Source organism: Crocodylus porosus, unplaced genomic scaffold, assembly GCF_001723895.1.
Source record: "Crocodylus porosus isolate Cpor-Errol unplaced genomic scaffold, CroPor_comp1, whole genome shotgun sequence".
Taxonomy (NCBI): Eukaryota; Metazoa; Chordata; order Crocodylia; family Crocodylidae; genus Crocodylus; species Crocodylus porosus.
Genome location: NW_017728911.1, coordinates 16,553,234 through 16,567,658, shown reverse-complemented (window position 1 = coordinate 16,567,658; position 14,425 = coordinate 16,553,234). Strand labels below are relative to the sequence as shown.

The following is a 14,425-nucleotide window of genomic DNA, read 5'->3' as shown; positions in this document are numbered from 1 at the left end:
AGTGCTTTTTCCTGCCATGGCAGGGGGTCGGACTTGATGATCTGCTCAGGTCCCTTCTGACCCTACTAACTATGAAACTATGAAATATCTAATATTTTGAAGCATGAACTCAAGTCTTTTCTTTAGTAGACCTTGCAACTACTTCAGCATTTGAAATGACATGTTATTGTTTGGTCCTGGCTAGTGGGTGTTTTTGCTCTAAATGTCTTGAGCATGTTGATGGTTATGGGTGAGCAACTTTATATGCGAGTATTAATTAATGAAGGACTGATTCACCTCACTGGGATTTGAGTTTGTGCTTCCTAGGCTGTGTATCTTCTTTGGTTTTTTGTGGGGGAGGCAGATGGATTTTTGTTGGTCCACTAATATGAAGTTGAAATTTCTTCTATTTTTCTAAGAGATTATTAGGAACTTTAAACTTGGCCAAATCTCAGGAACATGTGAGTTGCACCCCCAGTGAAAGGAAGATCACTGATGTAACACTAATGCATTTGAAGCAAAGGCAAGAGATTAATACTATTCTTTCATAGATTTATGAATATTGAAAACATAAATGTAAACCTAGCTTGAGCTGTGTTACTCTACTAGAAAATACAAAGGGAAGGAGAGAAAGGAGCGAAATATTTAAAAACAAAATTGGCCACAAACAGGAAACTCTCATTTATGAATCATAAAAGGAAGATAATACAGAAAAGAAATATGAAATAAGATATGAACAATGTTTAACTGTAGGAGGATTCCCACTGAAATCAATTAGACAATTCAAAGGTAATGATCAGGTTTTGTAAAGGTGGCAAAATCTGGTCTTAAATCTTTGTTCTACTACCATACTTGGTATTCTCTAATTCAGTAACTGATGTGGTGGATTAGTTGAGTAATACCAGTTATGTACCTCTTGGAAAAAGGAAAATTAGTGTGTTTGCACATATGTAAATCTAAATGCTGTAATTTAGGCCTCTGCCACAAGTTATACTTAATGATTAACCAGTTAATCATGTCTTAAGCTGTAACAGCCACACATTAAAACCATTAACAGTGTCATAAAACAAGGAACAATCCACAAAGTTATTCCACAAAAAATGTGTAATCATTTTGTGGCTGGTTCTTATCATGCTGTTATTAATTGACTGCATGACCAGGTGCACCCCTGTGGCTAAGATTTCTGTCAGCTGATGGGGCTCTCAGCTGCAGGGTTGCACTGTACCCATGAGCCTGGGAGCTTGCAGCTGACATGGCTCCCAGTTGTGGTGGCACATGCTTTGCCTTTGTGGCTGGGAGCCCTGTCATCTGAGGGAGCTCCCAGTGACAAGCAGTGGTGCAGGCAGAGCCTGACATCATGATCCCAGGCCAGCTCTGCACCAGCAGTAAGGCATGATTGGATCTGATGCTTGATTCCACAATCATGCCTCCTGCCATGCACATGTGTCATGGCAGGGAGTGAGATTGTGTTGATCGTGCATCAGATTCCATCACATCTTTATTTGTATGCCTGGTTGAGGTTTTAGTTATGTTACAAGAAAAGAATCAAGTGAGGTCAGTTTAGTTTCTAAGCCCAAGGTGGTGTATGCTATATTTATTACTATACTAGCCAAATATAATTTTGAGGGGAAAGTTCTAAAGTTTAGGGAATACTGACATGCACATGAAGTTTAGCAATTTATTTTAGCAGAATTTGTGAACAATAAAAAGAATTTATATAGGACAGGTTTTATATTTGAATGGAGAAATAAGCCTAGAAAGCACTACTAAAGAGAAACATTACATTTTGAAGGTGCGTTTTTAACTGTAAATGAAATAACGTGAGAGTCCCAGAGGGTAACATTTTGTGATTCCCCCTCCCTCTTTTAAAATTGCTTTATTTTTTTTGTTATAGTTCTTGAAAGGAAAAATTTCCTTGACTTCAGCTTAGGGTTTTGCCAGGGTGGAAGCAACAAGTTTCATCAATAAAATGCTCCCAAAGTGTTTAAATATTCTGTTTTAAAAACTGCAATTTAACCCAGGCATCTTTCAGAGCTATGTGTTTTTTTACAAAGTTTTTAGAAAGCCACATAGTTGTCTGAACATAGGTGCTAATCCTGTACTCGGCATACAGCCTGGCATTTGGCTGTTCATAGAAGTTCCTTATGGGAGTCACCCAACCTGTGAATTACTAGCTGTGGATCCATGCAACATAAATGTTGCTGCAGTTCTTGACAGGATTAATGCCTAGTAGATCTCTCTAATATTAGATTTTTCCTCTTTGTCCTATGTTTTGACCTTAGAAAGAACCCTCTGGGTGTTCTTTTTGTAGACTTTCATCACCTAGTACAATGTGCATCTCATGGGTTGTGTGGCAGACATAGTCCTTTGGAATTGCGGAAGTGTCAGAAGAAATTGATTTTTAAGGGCAAAGTAGACCTTGTGTAGACTGTATGCCAATTAGATATCCAGACTAGTAAAATAGGAAATTTAAAAAGACATAGTGAATGTGGTTTGGACAGATATATTCTATCTTTCATTTTACATAAGAAAATAAATAGATGTATAAAAAAGTCTTTTGTTTTTGTTTGTTAACAAAAAAAAGATGGATGCTGGGATTTGCTAAATGTATCAATTTCTCTGTAAAGAAAGTTATCCCTTTTAAAGGAAAATTTCAGTTTTCTGTTTTTCTCCAAAAGGTCTTTTATTATAAGCTATTTAAAAATGCTGATGGTTAACAAATACCAGTGGAAAACTTAGGCCTTGTACAGACATTCAGTTTCTTCTGGGAGAGTTGCTGCTTTCTTAGGAGACCATGAGTATACAGATATTTAGGCTTTTTCTCCCATAGTAAAAATGGTCAGTCCAGAAGAAAAATAACTTAGGCACAACAAGGGTTAAATCAGCTCCAGGAGAGTTTCTTTTGGGAGAGTGTATGTCTGTACATGACTGACAACACAAGTTGACTGTGGGTCATCTGGGTTAGCTGGTCAGGGTTGTCCTGTGCACTGTTGTCATCTGTTGCCAGGCAAACTAAAGGATCCTGCAGAGCATAATGAGATGTGTTCATAAGATGACACTATACAGCCAGGGGGTTAGCACTGCAAGCTCTCCACTCTTTAGGGCCTCAGCATTTAAATGTTTGTACATGTTGCTCAGGGTAAGTTTTTCTACCATAAGAACAAACCTGGGCGAATTCTTCCAGATTATTTGAATGTTTGTACACAGCCTTAGTCCATGGCCACATTTTTCTGCAAAAATTAGAATAGGGAGAAACTCCATTCTGAACTGAAATTATGGGAAAGCACTAGACTTTGGTGTGAGAGTGCTGGCTTGAATTATAAAAAGGGATCTGGGTTTTCCATTTCCCATGGGAAAATGGAGAAAAATGTGGATTTCACCCTTTACCTGAGGAAAATGTGGCTATTTCATTTTAATAGAGAAACCCAAGGATTTTGCACTTTTGCAAAGAGCTCTCTGCAGGCTGGCAGAGTTCCAGCATGCAAGGGGCTGAGAGGGGAGAGGGAGGGGATGCCTAGTTAGGGGGCACCGTGTGCATGTATTTGCACATGGCCGCCAAGCAGCCTGGAGAGCTCCCTCAGGTAAATCGGGGGGGGGGGGGAGAGAGGGGAGGGAGGGGCTCCTCTCCACAGCAGAACACAATCCTGGGGGGAACAGGAGGACCTGTGCCCCCAGATCTAGAGTGTAGGCTGCAGACTTGGGTTCCCTGCCTTGCAGCTCTCCTGGTGCTTCTGCAGCCCATCAGGTGTGACCAGGTGCAGCAGGACAGAATGGGGGGAAGCAGGACAAGACAGGAGGAAGCTCCTTGCCACTGTGAGCTCCGTGCTGCCCTGGCAAGGTGTCCTCTGCCCACATGGCAGAAGTTGGGGTGGCAGAGTGGGATTATGCCCCCTCGCTGCTGCCGCACAAACAGATGATATACCTTGCCAGGGCAGTGCGGAGCTTGGAGCAGCAAGTAGCTTTCCTGTGTAGCCCTACATTGCCCTGCCATGCTGGGTTGCACCTGCTGGGCTGCAGAGGCCCTAGGGGAGGGTAGCAGGGCAGGCAACCTACCCCATGCACAGATCTAGGAGGCTCAGATTCCCTTTGCCCCCCAGGAGTGCATGCAGCATCAGGGAGCTGGCCCCACCTGAGCCTGCAGCAGGCAGGAACCAGCAGGGGGAATCAGGTTCAGCTTCTGCAGCGGCTGCTATGTTTTGTGGGAGGCAGCCTGGGCTTTGGCACTGATGCTGGGGGCAGGGGACTGCAGACTTGAGGCCTTGGCCCCGTAGTCCTTGTAGCTGGGGACCCCTTGGGCAGGGCTGGTGGGGGCCCGGGAGCTGTGGGTGGGGGCTGACAGGCAACCAGGAGCGCTTGGGGGGTGGATTTGTGGTTGGGGAGTGAGGAGCACCAGCAGGGCCAGGGCGGCTGTGAGTTGGGAATGAGGGGCACCAGCAGGGCTGGGGGGCTGTGGCTTTCAAGTGAGGGGCCTGGACTTGTTTTATGAGTTAAGGGGGCAGGGGAGCTCAGATTTTCCTTAATAGACCAAAATCAAATACCAACATTTATACATATTTAGAATGTATTTTATTATAGCCAAATTGCTTTAAAATTGTAAATATGTCAACAAAACGTCGTGCTAATGGATACCTGTATATATAGTGGCCTTTCATTTTAATCACAGATTTTGTGGTTTTAGTCGGAGAACTTGCGGTTTTTTTTTTTGTTTTGTTTTGTTTTTTTATCAGAGAATTTAATTTGAATCGGGGAAAAACCATGATCCCTGGTTATAAAAACATTGATTAGAAAATCAGTTTCTCAGAGAACAGGGTATATAAGAGGCAGGCTATCTTATGTGAGGTTCCTAGATAACGGTTAGTGATGATACATGCATACACAAAATAAAAAGAAAGGAAAATTTAAGGTCACCTCTTTCTGTCCTTGAAGTATTGAAATTTAACTGAAGACTTCAATGTCCAATGCTTTTCCCATGGATTTTTATACAGAATGTTTACTCTTGTCCTAATTGTTTTTACTACTTGCCTGTTCACAGGAAAATGGCAGTCTCCATGGAAAAAGCTCAGACCTCTCCACAGACATAGAAAAATTGAAACCTCAAGAGGTACTACTTCATCTTTCTATCTGAGTGTGTGAGTTATCTACCTGTAGCCTAACACTGGAGTTATTCTTCAAAAGTCATGTGACAGGTTTAATTGTTTTAAGATTTCAAGTCAGCTACCACAGAAGGCTGGGATTTTCAGAGGTGTACAAGGACCTGCAGTGCAGTTTGAATTAACTGAGATTTAGGCACCTAACTTCCTTAGGTTCCTTACAGTGTCAGTCTACATGTGGTTTTCATCTAAGCATTCCAAATCCAATCTAAAACAGATGTTATTAAATCTGTTAGTTTCACTGGTTTTGTTGCCCAGTACTTACCTTGCATTTGGGGGTTTCATTACTAGGGGGTGTGCAAAATGGGCCGTTTTCAGTTCAGATTTAGCCTGTATCGGGGATAGTGATTCGATTCTTTGATTTATTGTCCTGACCCAGAAGTGTACTGGAAGTGCTTCTGGTCCACTTCTGGGTCTGCTGCCAAGCCTGCTAAGGACCCCCCCTGCACTCCTGTGGGACGCTCCATTCGCCCCACCATCTAAGCATTCACAAGCTGCCTGGTACCTTGAGGTATTTAGAAAAGACGTTTAAAGCTGTGTCCATGTCCAAATCATCGAATCTCTCCAAATTGATTTGGAGGGTTCCGATTTGATTTGGAGAGACTAAAGGATCTCCTGATTCGATTCAAATTCAGAGATTTGGTTACCAAATCAGGCTGAATCCCTGCCAAATCTAATCAGCAACTGAAGCTTTGCACAACCTTATTGATTACCATTCTAACAATTAGAGCAGATGATGGAGGATTTTTTGATAGCTTCTTATCTGAATTTAATGAAAAGGCATTGATCAAGGCATTTAACAACTTTTGTACACAAAATGTTGTCATGTCTTCCAGCTTAATCCCATACGTATGATATTACTGATTTATAGTAATCACTGAGTACCTAAAAAGTTGGTTTTCCATTAGAAATGCATCCTTTCCTTAAAAAAATGAATAACTTAACTATGAAGGCTTTCCCTTTCACAGGAACTAATTAGAAATTAAGATTAGTGGATCTAGTAGAACTCTGAAAAAACTTGATGCCTGCCATATGTTTGAGGTGGTTGGACTGAATTTTGTCTATTATACCTTTCTTCCCAATTTGATAGTTCAGATGTTGAATAAATGCCCCGGAAATGATTACTATATATAGGAACCCCCCTTTATAAAGCAGTATAGAGGTGGTGATTTATCTTTATTTATTTATTTTTTAAATGGAGAGACATTTGCACTAGATTAGAACCATAGCAGGTTCCTGGGCATCTGTTTTAGAGAGATGTAAGGCTGCTCTTTGGATGTCTTGTTTCAGCAAGACCTTGGAGATCAGTTTTGAAGTACTTGACATTGATTGACTCCAGTGAGTTTTACTCAATAAATTGCCATGGAACTTGGTCCATAGCTTTTAGAAGGCTAGTCACATCTCACTGATTCATCCCCTCCCTGCTTTCCCTGAAATGATATACTGCCCAACCTCCAGGCTTTCTAGTTTCTTTGTCAGTTGTTCTTTACAGAGGAAAACTCATTACATGACAAAAATCACTTTTTCCTGTGGTAAACATTGCCTTTTAATTGAAGGTTATTCTTTTATAGATTTCCATAGAATCATAGGAAGTTAGGGTTGGAAGGGACCTCAGGAGGTCATTTATTCCATCCCTCTGCTCAAAGAAGGACTATCCCCAATTGGATCATCATAGCCAAAGCTTTGTCTAGCCAGGTTTTGAAAACCTCCAAGGATGGAGCTTCCACCACTTCTCTGGGTAGCCTGTTCCAGTGTTTCACTACCCTCCTAGTGAGAAAAGTCTTCCTAATAATACTTAACCTAAACTTCCCTGGCTGCAATTTATGACCATTGCTCCTTGTTCTGTCATCTGCCACCACTGAGAACAGTCTAGCTCCATCCTCTTTCAAACCCCGCTTCAGGTAGTTGAAGGCTGCTATTAAGTTCCCTCTCAGTCTTCTCTTTTCTAGACTAAATAATCCCGGTTCCCTCAGTCTTTCCTCAGAAGTCATGTGCCTGAGCCCCCTCACCATTTTTGTCATCTTCTTCTGGACTCTCTCCAATCTGTCCACGTCATTTCTGTAGTGAGAGGCCCAAAACTGAATACAGTACTCCAGATGTGGCCTCACCAGTGCTGAACAGAGGGAAGTAATCACTTCCCTTGATCTACTGGCAGCGCACCTACCAATGCAGCCCAGGATGCTGTTAACCTTCTTGGCAACAAGGGCACGCTGCTGGCTCATATTCAGCTTATTGTCCACTGTAACCTCCAGGTCCTTTTCTGCAGAACTGCTGCCCAGCTAGGCTGCCCTTCACCTGTACTGGTCCATGAGATTGTTCCGTCCTAAGTGCAAGACTTTGCACTTGTTGAACTTCATCACATTCTTTTTGGACCAATCCTCCATTTTGTCTAGGTCATTCTGAATCTTTGCCCTACCCTCCAGCAAATCTACTACTCCCCTCAGCTTGGTGTCATTTACAACCTTGCTGAGGGTGCGCTCTATGCCATCTTCCAGGTCGTTGATGAAGACCTTGAACAAAACTGGCCCCAGGAACGACCCCTGGGGCACTCCACTTGTTACCGTCTGCCAACTAGAAATCAAGCCATTGATTACTATTCTCTGAGCCCGATGCTCCAGCCAGTTTTCTGTTCACCTTACAGTCCATTCATCTGGCCCATACTTCCTTAGCTTGCCTGCAAGAATGTTGTGGGAGATCGGAACAAAAGCCCTGTTAAAATCAAGGTACACCACATCCACTGGTCTCCCCGCATCCACAGAGCCACTCATCTCATCATAGAAAGCAGGTTGGTCAGGCATGACTTGCCCTGGTGAAGCCATGCTGGCTGTTCCTAATCACCTTTTTCTCTTCCAAGTGCTTAGAAATGGATCTGCTCCATGATTTTTCCAGGGACTACAGTGAGACTAACCAGTCAGTCGTTCCCTGGATTGTTCTTCTTCCCTTTCATAAATATGGGCACTGCTTGCCCTTTTCCAATCATCAGATTCCTTTTGGCCCAATCCTCCAATTTATCTAGGTCACTCTGAATCCTTGCCCTACCCTCTAGCATATCTACTACCCCCCTCAGCTTGGTGTCATCTGCAGACTTGCTGAGGGTGCCCTCTATGCCATCTTCCAGGTCGTTGTTGAAGACATTGAACAAAACCAGTCCCAGGACCGACTCCTGGGGCCCTCCGCTTGATACCGGCTGCCAACTAGACATTGAGCCATTGATTTACTACTCTCTGAGCCCAGTGTTCCAGCCAGTTTTCATTTTATTGCAGTGTGGATAATAGTGGCTTTTATCTGTGTAAATTAAACACCTGTGTAAGGTTTTCTTTCCTGGGTTTTGTTATAACAATTCCTACTTAATAAAAATTGCAACTTAGTTTTTCATCTATTCAGATGTCTGTCCCCAAAGGAGGAATAATCATCCATTTTTTCCCAAATCTTTTTTTAGGATGTAATGGCAAAAAGTCTTGGGCATAATTTAATCGCAGTATTTTTCCAAAGAGCAAATACTTTCATGCAATTATATCATGTATAATGCAATAAAAAATGGATTGGTAGGTTTAATATAATTTGATATGTAGTCCACTTTAAATATTATGTATATAATTTGCCTTCCTTTTTACCTTGGAAAAATCTCTGTACACACATCCATCCATGGGAACATTCTTCTAGTCATGTACGTATACTTGAATCCAGAGTTGAGCTCATAATCAAGATCTAACAGATATTACTTGGGATTCCAGCATCAAAGTAGAGTAAGTGTTAATAGGTCTATTGTATTTGAGTTCTCTCTGGCCTCTCTCTTTTGCATTGTAACTGCTTCCTCTAGTAAGGGATGGATCCAGAGGGAGTGCAGTGGGGTGGCCACATCCTCCTTTCTGACCATGTGGCAGGAGCAGCTGCTGGGGACACTTTTTAAGTGCCCACAGAAGATAAAAATTTGCCCCTCCCTTCCCCTTCATGCCCAGAGGTGTATCCCTTCCCTTCCTCTCTCCTCCCTTTGCTGCTATTCCCATTATCCCCTCTCCTGCTTGCCTCTGTCTTCCGGGTCAGGAAAGATCCAGAGCTCCTCCAGCGAGGTTGTATGGTGTCTGGGTCCCCCCTCCCTGCCTAGTCGTCCTGGATTTTCCCTTCCAGCCCAGAAGCAGAAACAAGGATGGGGGAACCTGCTGCTACCACTGTTTTGGGGCTGATCCTGGACCCAGCCTAGACTGGTTGGAGGGGATTTGGAGTTCCCCTTGCCCCTGGGATAGTGGCAACAGCAGGTTTCGGATGGGGAGAGGGGCATGCCTTGGTGTGGGGCGTAATTATTACTTAGTCATGTGGTGGGGTCTGCCATCCTCAGTGTGTCTGTGTGTGTTGGGCCTGGGACTGGGGGGCTTAGCCACTATTGCAGTGCTGATCGCTGCTTCTACACCCCCTACTTTGCAAAATCTTGGATCTGATTCTGCCAGTAGTTTATCATATTGTTCAGAAACAGATGACCTGCTATGAAATTTTCTTATACACCCCCTCAAAAATACAAACCAAAATAAACACAAAAAAACAAGCCCAAGCCTGTCACACCCATACCTTCATTGCTCAAGGAACTTCCTGAAATATGCTGTGATTAATTTGATTTATGGCCAAGATGTTTCTAAAATATGTGCAAAAAGTTAGTCTCCAGATACTATATGTAAGTGCCTAAATATAGGGTTTATGCACTCATTTTTAATATTTTGGCCATATATGTTAACAAGTTTTCCAGGTTTACAGCTTTGTTCAAGGACTAAAATAGTCTTTCACTCTAGTGTACAGGTTGGTTATGGCTGAAACTTAATCACAGTGTTGAGATAAGCATTGGAATCTTTTTACAAATTAGTTTCCTACATGGCAGTTATTTGCACATGATCCTTGGGAAAGAGCCAAATGAATGTACATTCAACTGTTCAATATAGTAATGATGCTCATCTTAGGTGACTCAAGATATAATTATTTGGGATGCCTATTTAAAATGGGATTCAGTGGTTCACTAAATTAATCGATGTAACCTCAGAGTAGTTCTGACTGGAAATCAGAGAATTGACGGTGACCATTCCAAAACTGATTACTTTTTCAGTGAATAATTCTGAATTTTTTTCTCTAATGGGAAACACTACATGATGTTTTCAGATTTTAGTGCCATTTCCTCTTTCACCTACTTCACCTTGATATGTAATGGTGGTGTTGAGTCTTCTGGCACTCTGGCCCAGATAAGTGGCACAGGGTTGATCTGCAAGCCTCATCCCATGCAGAATTGGCATGTGTGGTTGGTTCACAGATGTGACCCTGCGTATAGGGCCATGTTAACTGAACCACAGGGCTCCACAGGAGTCCTGAAATTTGGCAGTAGGGGAGAGTAGGGAGACTGCCATTGCCCCCTGCCTCATTTCTGGAGCTGTTGGGAGTTTTGCAGTCTGGATAACATGGCTCCGCAGGCCAATGCTCTAGCTCCACTGGTATATAATAATGTCAGGCAAACATTTTATTTGCGTTTTTAGAAACGTTTTTAAATATCAGGTTTTTCCTACTTTTAGATGACTTGTGTAGAAACTTTCTTGTCTTCTCCCTTTCCCTAGGATTAAGATAATAGTCATCATCAGCTGTGCCATGGCACTCCCTCTCGATCTGTCTCTGGGGGTTAAGTTGAAAAGGCTGGGTATTGGCAAAGTAAAAAAAAAAAAAAGAGGATGAAAAGTAGGTCATGATAAGGGATTCTGGTGTTTTCTGATTTAAAAACCTTAAAATCTGTGATTTAAAATTAAAGCACCCCTGGCCCTGCTGGTGTCCCTCACTTCTCCCTGCCCCCCATCCCAGGCTTGGTCATGCCCCTCACTCTCCCCCACATCCTCCCAGCCCCGGCTGGTGCCCCTCACCTCCCACCCACAGCCCATGCACCTGCCAGTCCTGCCAGAGGGGTCCCCACCTGCCAGGAACCTGGGTTTGCAGCACCCTCCCCCTGACGGAAGACAGTGGCTGCTACAGTGGAATTGAGCATGGAGCCAGCTCCCCCCACCATTACCTTCTGCCTGCCTGCTGCGGGCTCAGGTCAGAGGGCAGCTTCCTGCTGCAGTATGCATTCCTGGGGGGGGGCAGAGCAGGTGTGGGCTTGGGTTCCTAACCTGCTGCTTTCTTCTGGGGCCGCCACAGCCTACAGGTGTGATCAAGTGCTTCAAAGCACAGCGTGGCCACACAGGAAAGCTGTTTGCAGCTGCAAGCTCTGCGCTGCCCTGGTGATGCATCTCCTGTGTGCTTGGCAGCAGTAAGGGGCACAGCCTCATGCTGCTGCCCGCTTTGGCCCCATGTGTGCAGGGGACACTTCTCCAAGGCAGTGTGGTGCTTGCAGTGGCAAGCAGCTTTCTTGCATGACAGTGCTCTGTCTTGCAGTGCCGGGTCTCACATGCTGGGCTGTGAAGGCCCCAAGGGAGGGCAGCAGGGCGGGAGCCAGAGCCTGCAGCAGGCAGCCTGTCCTGTCCCCATCCCATGCACAGATCTGAGGGGCACGGGTCCTCTCTGCCCCACTCCCAAGAATTTATGCAACAGCAGGAAGCTGGCTCCACCTCTGCCACCCTGCCCCTGGACAAGTCACCCATGGCCCTGGGCCCCAAGTCCATGTACCACCTGGCAGGGCGGCATCCCCTGCCCCAACCCTGCCCAACTCCCTCCCTCCTTTCCTCCTTCTGGGGTCATCAATTACCCCTCCACTCCCACTTACCTGCAGGAGCTGCTTCGCAGGCTGCCTGGGGCCATGCACATATACATGCACATGGTGCCCCCTGCTTGACTGCCCTCCTTCTGCTCCCTCCCATCCCCTTGAAGGCTGGAACTCTGCCAACCTGCAGACAGCTCGGTGCAAAACTGTAAAATCTGTGGGTTTCTCTGCTAAAATTTAGACATCCACGTTTTACTCCAGTAAAGGGGAAAATACACATTTTACTCCATTTTTCCATGGGAAATGGAAAACCTGGATCCCTGGTTATCATGGACAGCTTTACATATAATTTCTTAACTAAGTACTACAGTCATTCTCAATGTGTACTTTTAAAATCTCATTTTATGTCAGAAAAATTTTCCTGAGATTTCTCTCTTACATTGTTTAGACATAAAATTTGGTGGTGGTCACAGCTTTCAGACTTAAGCCATGTATGAAAAACCCAAATCTTGAGTTTTAAAACATTTAATCTTGCTCAGTTCTCATAAAATTACTTGAAGCACTTGTCTGAAACATTAAAAGCTAAATAATATACAGTTTGAATCCTTTTAATTGAAACAGTCTAAATAGAAATCAGAGCAATCAGCTAGTTACCTCATGTGTCTGTACACAAATGCACAGAGCCTGGGAAACAAGCAGGAGGAATTGGGAGTCCTTGCACTGTCATGGAACTATGACATGATTAGAATAAGAGAGACTTGGTGGGAGCTTGCGTGACTAAAGCACTGTCATGGCTGGGTATAAACTGTTCAGGAAGGACAGGCAGGGGGGAAGAGGAGTTGCACATTATGTAAAAGAGCCGTATGGTTGCTCATCGTTCCAGTATGCAGCTGGAGATAGGACTGTTGAGTTTCTTGGTTAGGGTCAGAGGGGAAGGCAACAAAGGTGATGTCGTGGTGGGGGCCTGCTACAGACTACCAGATGAGGAGGAAATAGTGGATGAGGCTTTTTTCAAACAGCTAGCAGAAGTTTCCCAGTCACAGGCCCTTGTTCTCATGGGGGACTTAAATTACTTTGACATTTGGGAGGGCAACACAGCAGTGAGCAGACAATCAGGGAAGTTTTTTGAAAGTATTGGGGATAACTTCCTTGTGCAAGTGCTGGAGCTGCCAAGTGGAGGCCATGCTCTTCTTGACCTGCTGCTCCTGAACAGAGAAGAATTGGTGGGGAATGTAGTAGTGGATAGCAACTCAGGCAGCGGTGATCATGAGATGATTGAGTTCAGGATCCTGAGGAAACAAGGATGGAGAGCAGCAGAGTAAGGACCCTGAACTTCAGAAAAGCAGGCTTTTGACTCTCTCAGGGAACTCATGGGCAGGATCCCCTGGGAAACCAGCCTTGATGGGGAAAAAGAGTCTAGGAGAGCTGGCTGTACTTTAAAGAAGACTTGCTGAGAGTTCAGGAACAAACCATCCTGATGTGCAAGAAGACTAGCAAGTATGGCAGAAGATCGGCTTGGCTTAGCAGGGAACTCTTCAGTAAACTAAATCACAAAAAGGAAGCTTGTAAGAAGTGAAAACTTGGACAAATAACTAGGGAAGAGTATAAGACAGGGCTGGGCAAAATGTGGCCCATGGGCCGGATGTGGCCTGCCATTCCATCTGGCTTGTGGGACCCCTAAAATATTTAGAAAATAATATTTAACTGCCTGTGGCTGCCTGTCATGCGGCCCTTGATGGATTGCCAAAACTCAGTAAGCGGCCCTCTGCCCAAAATAATTGCCCGTCTCTGGTAAAAGAGCGTTGCTCAGGCATGCAGGGCTGAAGTCAGGAAGGCCAAAGCGCAATTGAATTTGCAGCTAGCAAGGGATGTGAGGCGGGTAACAAGAAGAGTTTCTACAAGTATGTCAGTAGGAAGAGGAGGATCAGGGAAAGTGTGAGTCCCTTACTGAATGGGGAGGCAACCTTGTGACAGGATGCAGAAAAGGCTTTTTTGCCTCAGTTTTCACAGGCAAGGTCAGCTCCCAGACTACTGCACTGGTCAGCATTGTTTAGGGAGGAGGTGAGCAGCCCCCAGTGCTGAAACAACAGCTTAAGGACTACTTAGAAAAGCTGGATGTGTACAGGTCCATGGGGCTGGATGGGATTCACTTGAGGGTGGTGAGGGAGTTGGCTGATGTGATTGCAGAGCCATTGGCCATCATCTTTGAAAACTCATGGTGATCAGGAGTGGTCCCAGATGATTGGAAAAGGGCAAACAGTGCCCATATTTATGAAAGGGAAGAAGAACAATCCAGGGAACGACTGACTGGTTAGTCTCACTGTAGTCCTTGGAAAAATCATGGAGCAGATTCATTTCTAAGCACTTGGAAGAGAAAAAAGTGGTTAGGAACAGCCAGCATGGCTTCACCAGGGCAAGTCATGCCTGACCAACCTGCTTTCTATGATGAGATGAGTGGCTCTGTGGATGCAGGGAGACCAGTGGATGTGGTGTACCTTGATTTTAACAGGGCTTTTGTTCCGATCTCCCACAACATTCTTGCAGGCAAGCTAAGGAAGTATGGGCCAGATGAATGGACTGTAAGGTGAACAGAAAACTGGCTGGAGCATCGGGCTCAGAGAATAGTAATCAATGG

At 44.4% G+C, this 14,425-nt stretch overlaps 1 protein-coding gene across 11 annotated transcripts in view; it reads left to right on the top strand.

The window, feature by feature from the left end:
• The window catches only part of TCF12 (transcription factor 12), a 310,429-nt gene that overhangs the window by 106,066 nt on the left and 189,938 nt on the right, over positions 1-14,425 (top strand). For all 11 annotated transcript variants that reach the window (XM_019533496.1, XM_019533504.1, XM_019533499.1 and 8 more), the window contains exon 4: positions 5,012-5,080. In XM_019533496.1, coding sequence (XP_019389041.1) covers positions 5,012-5,080 — 69 coding nt within the window. The remainder of the gene's footprint in view (positions 1-5,011; positions 5,081-14,425) is intronic.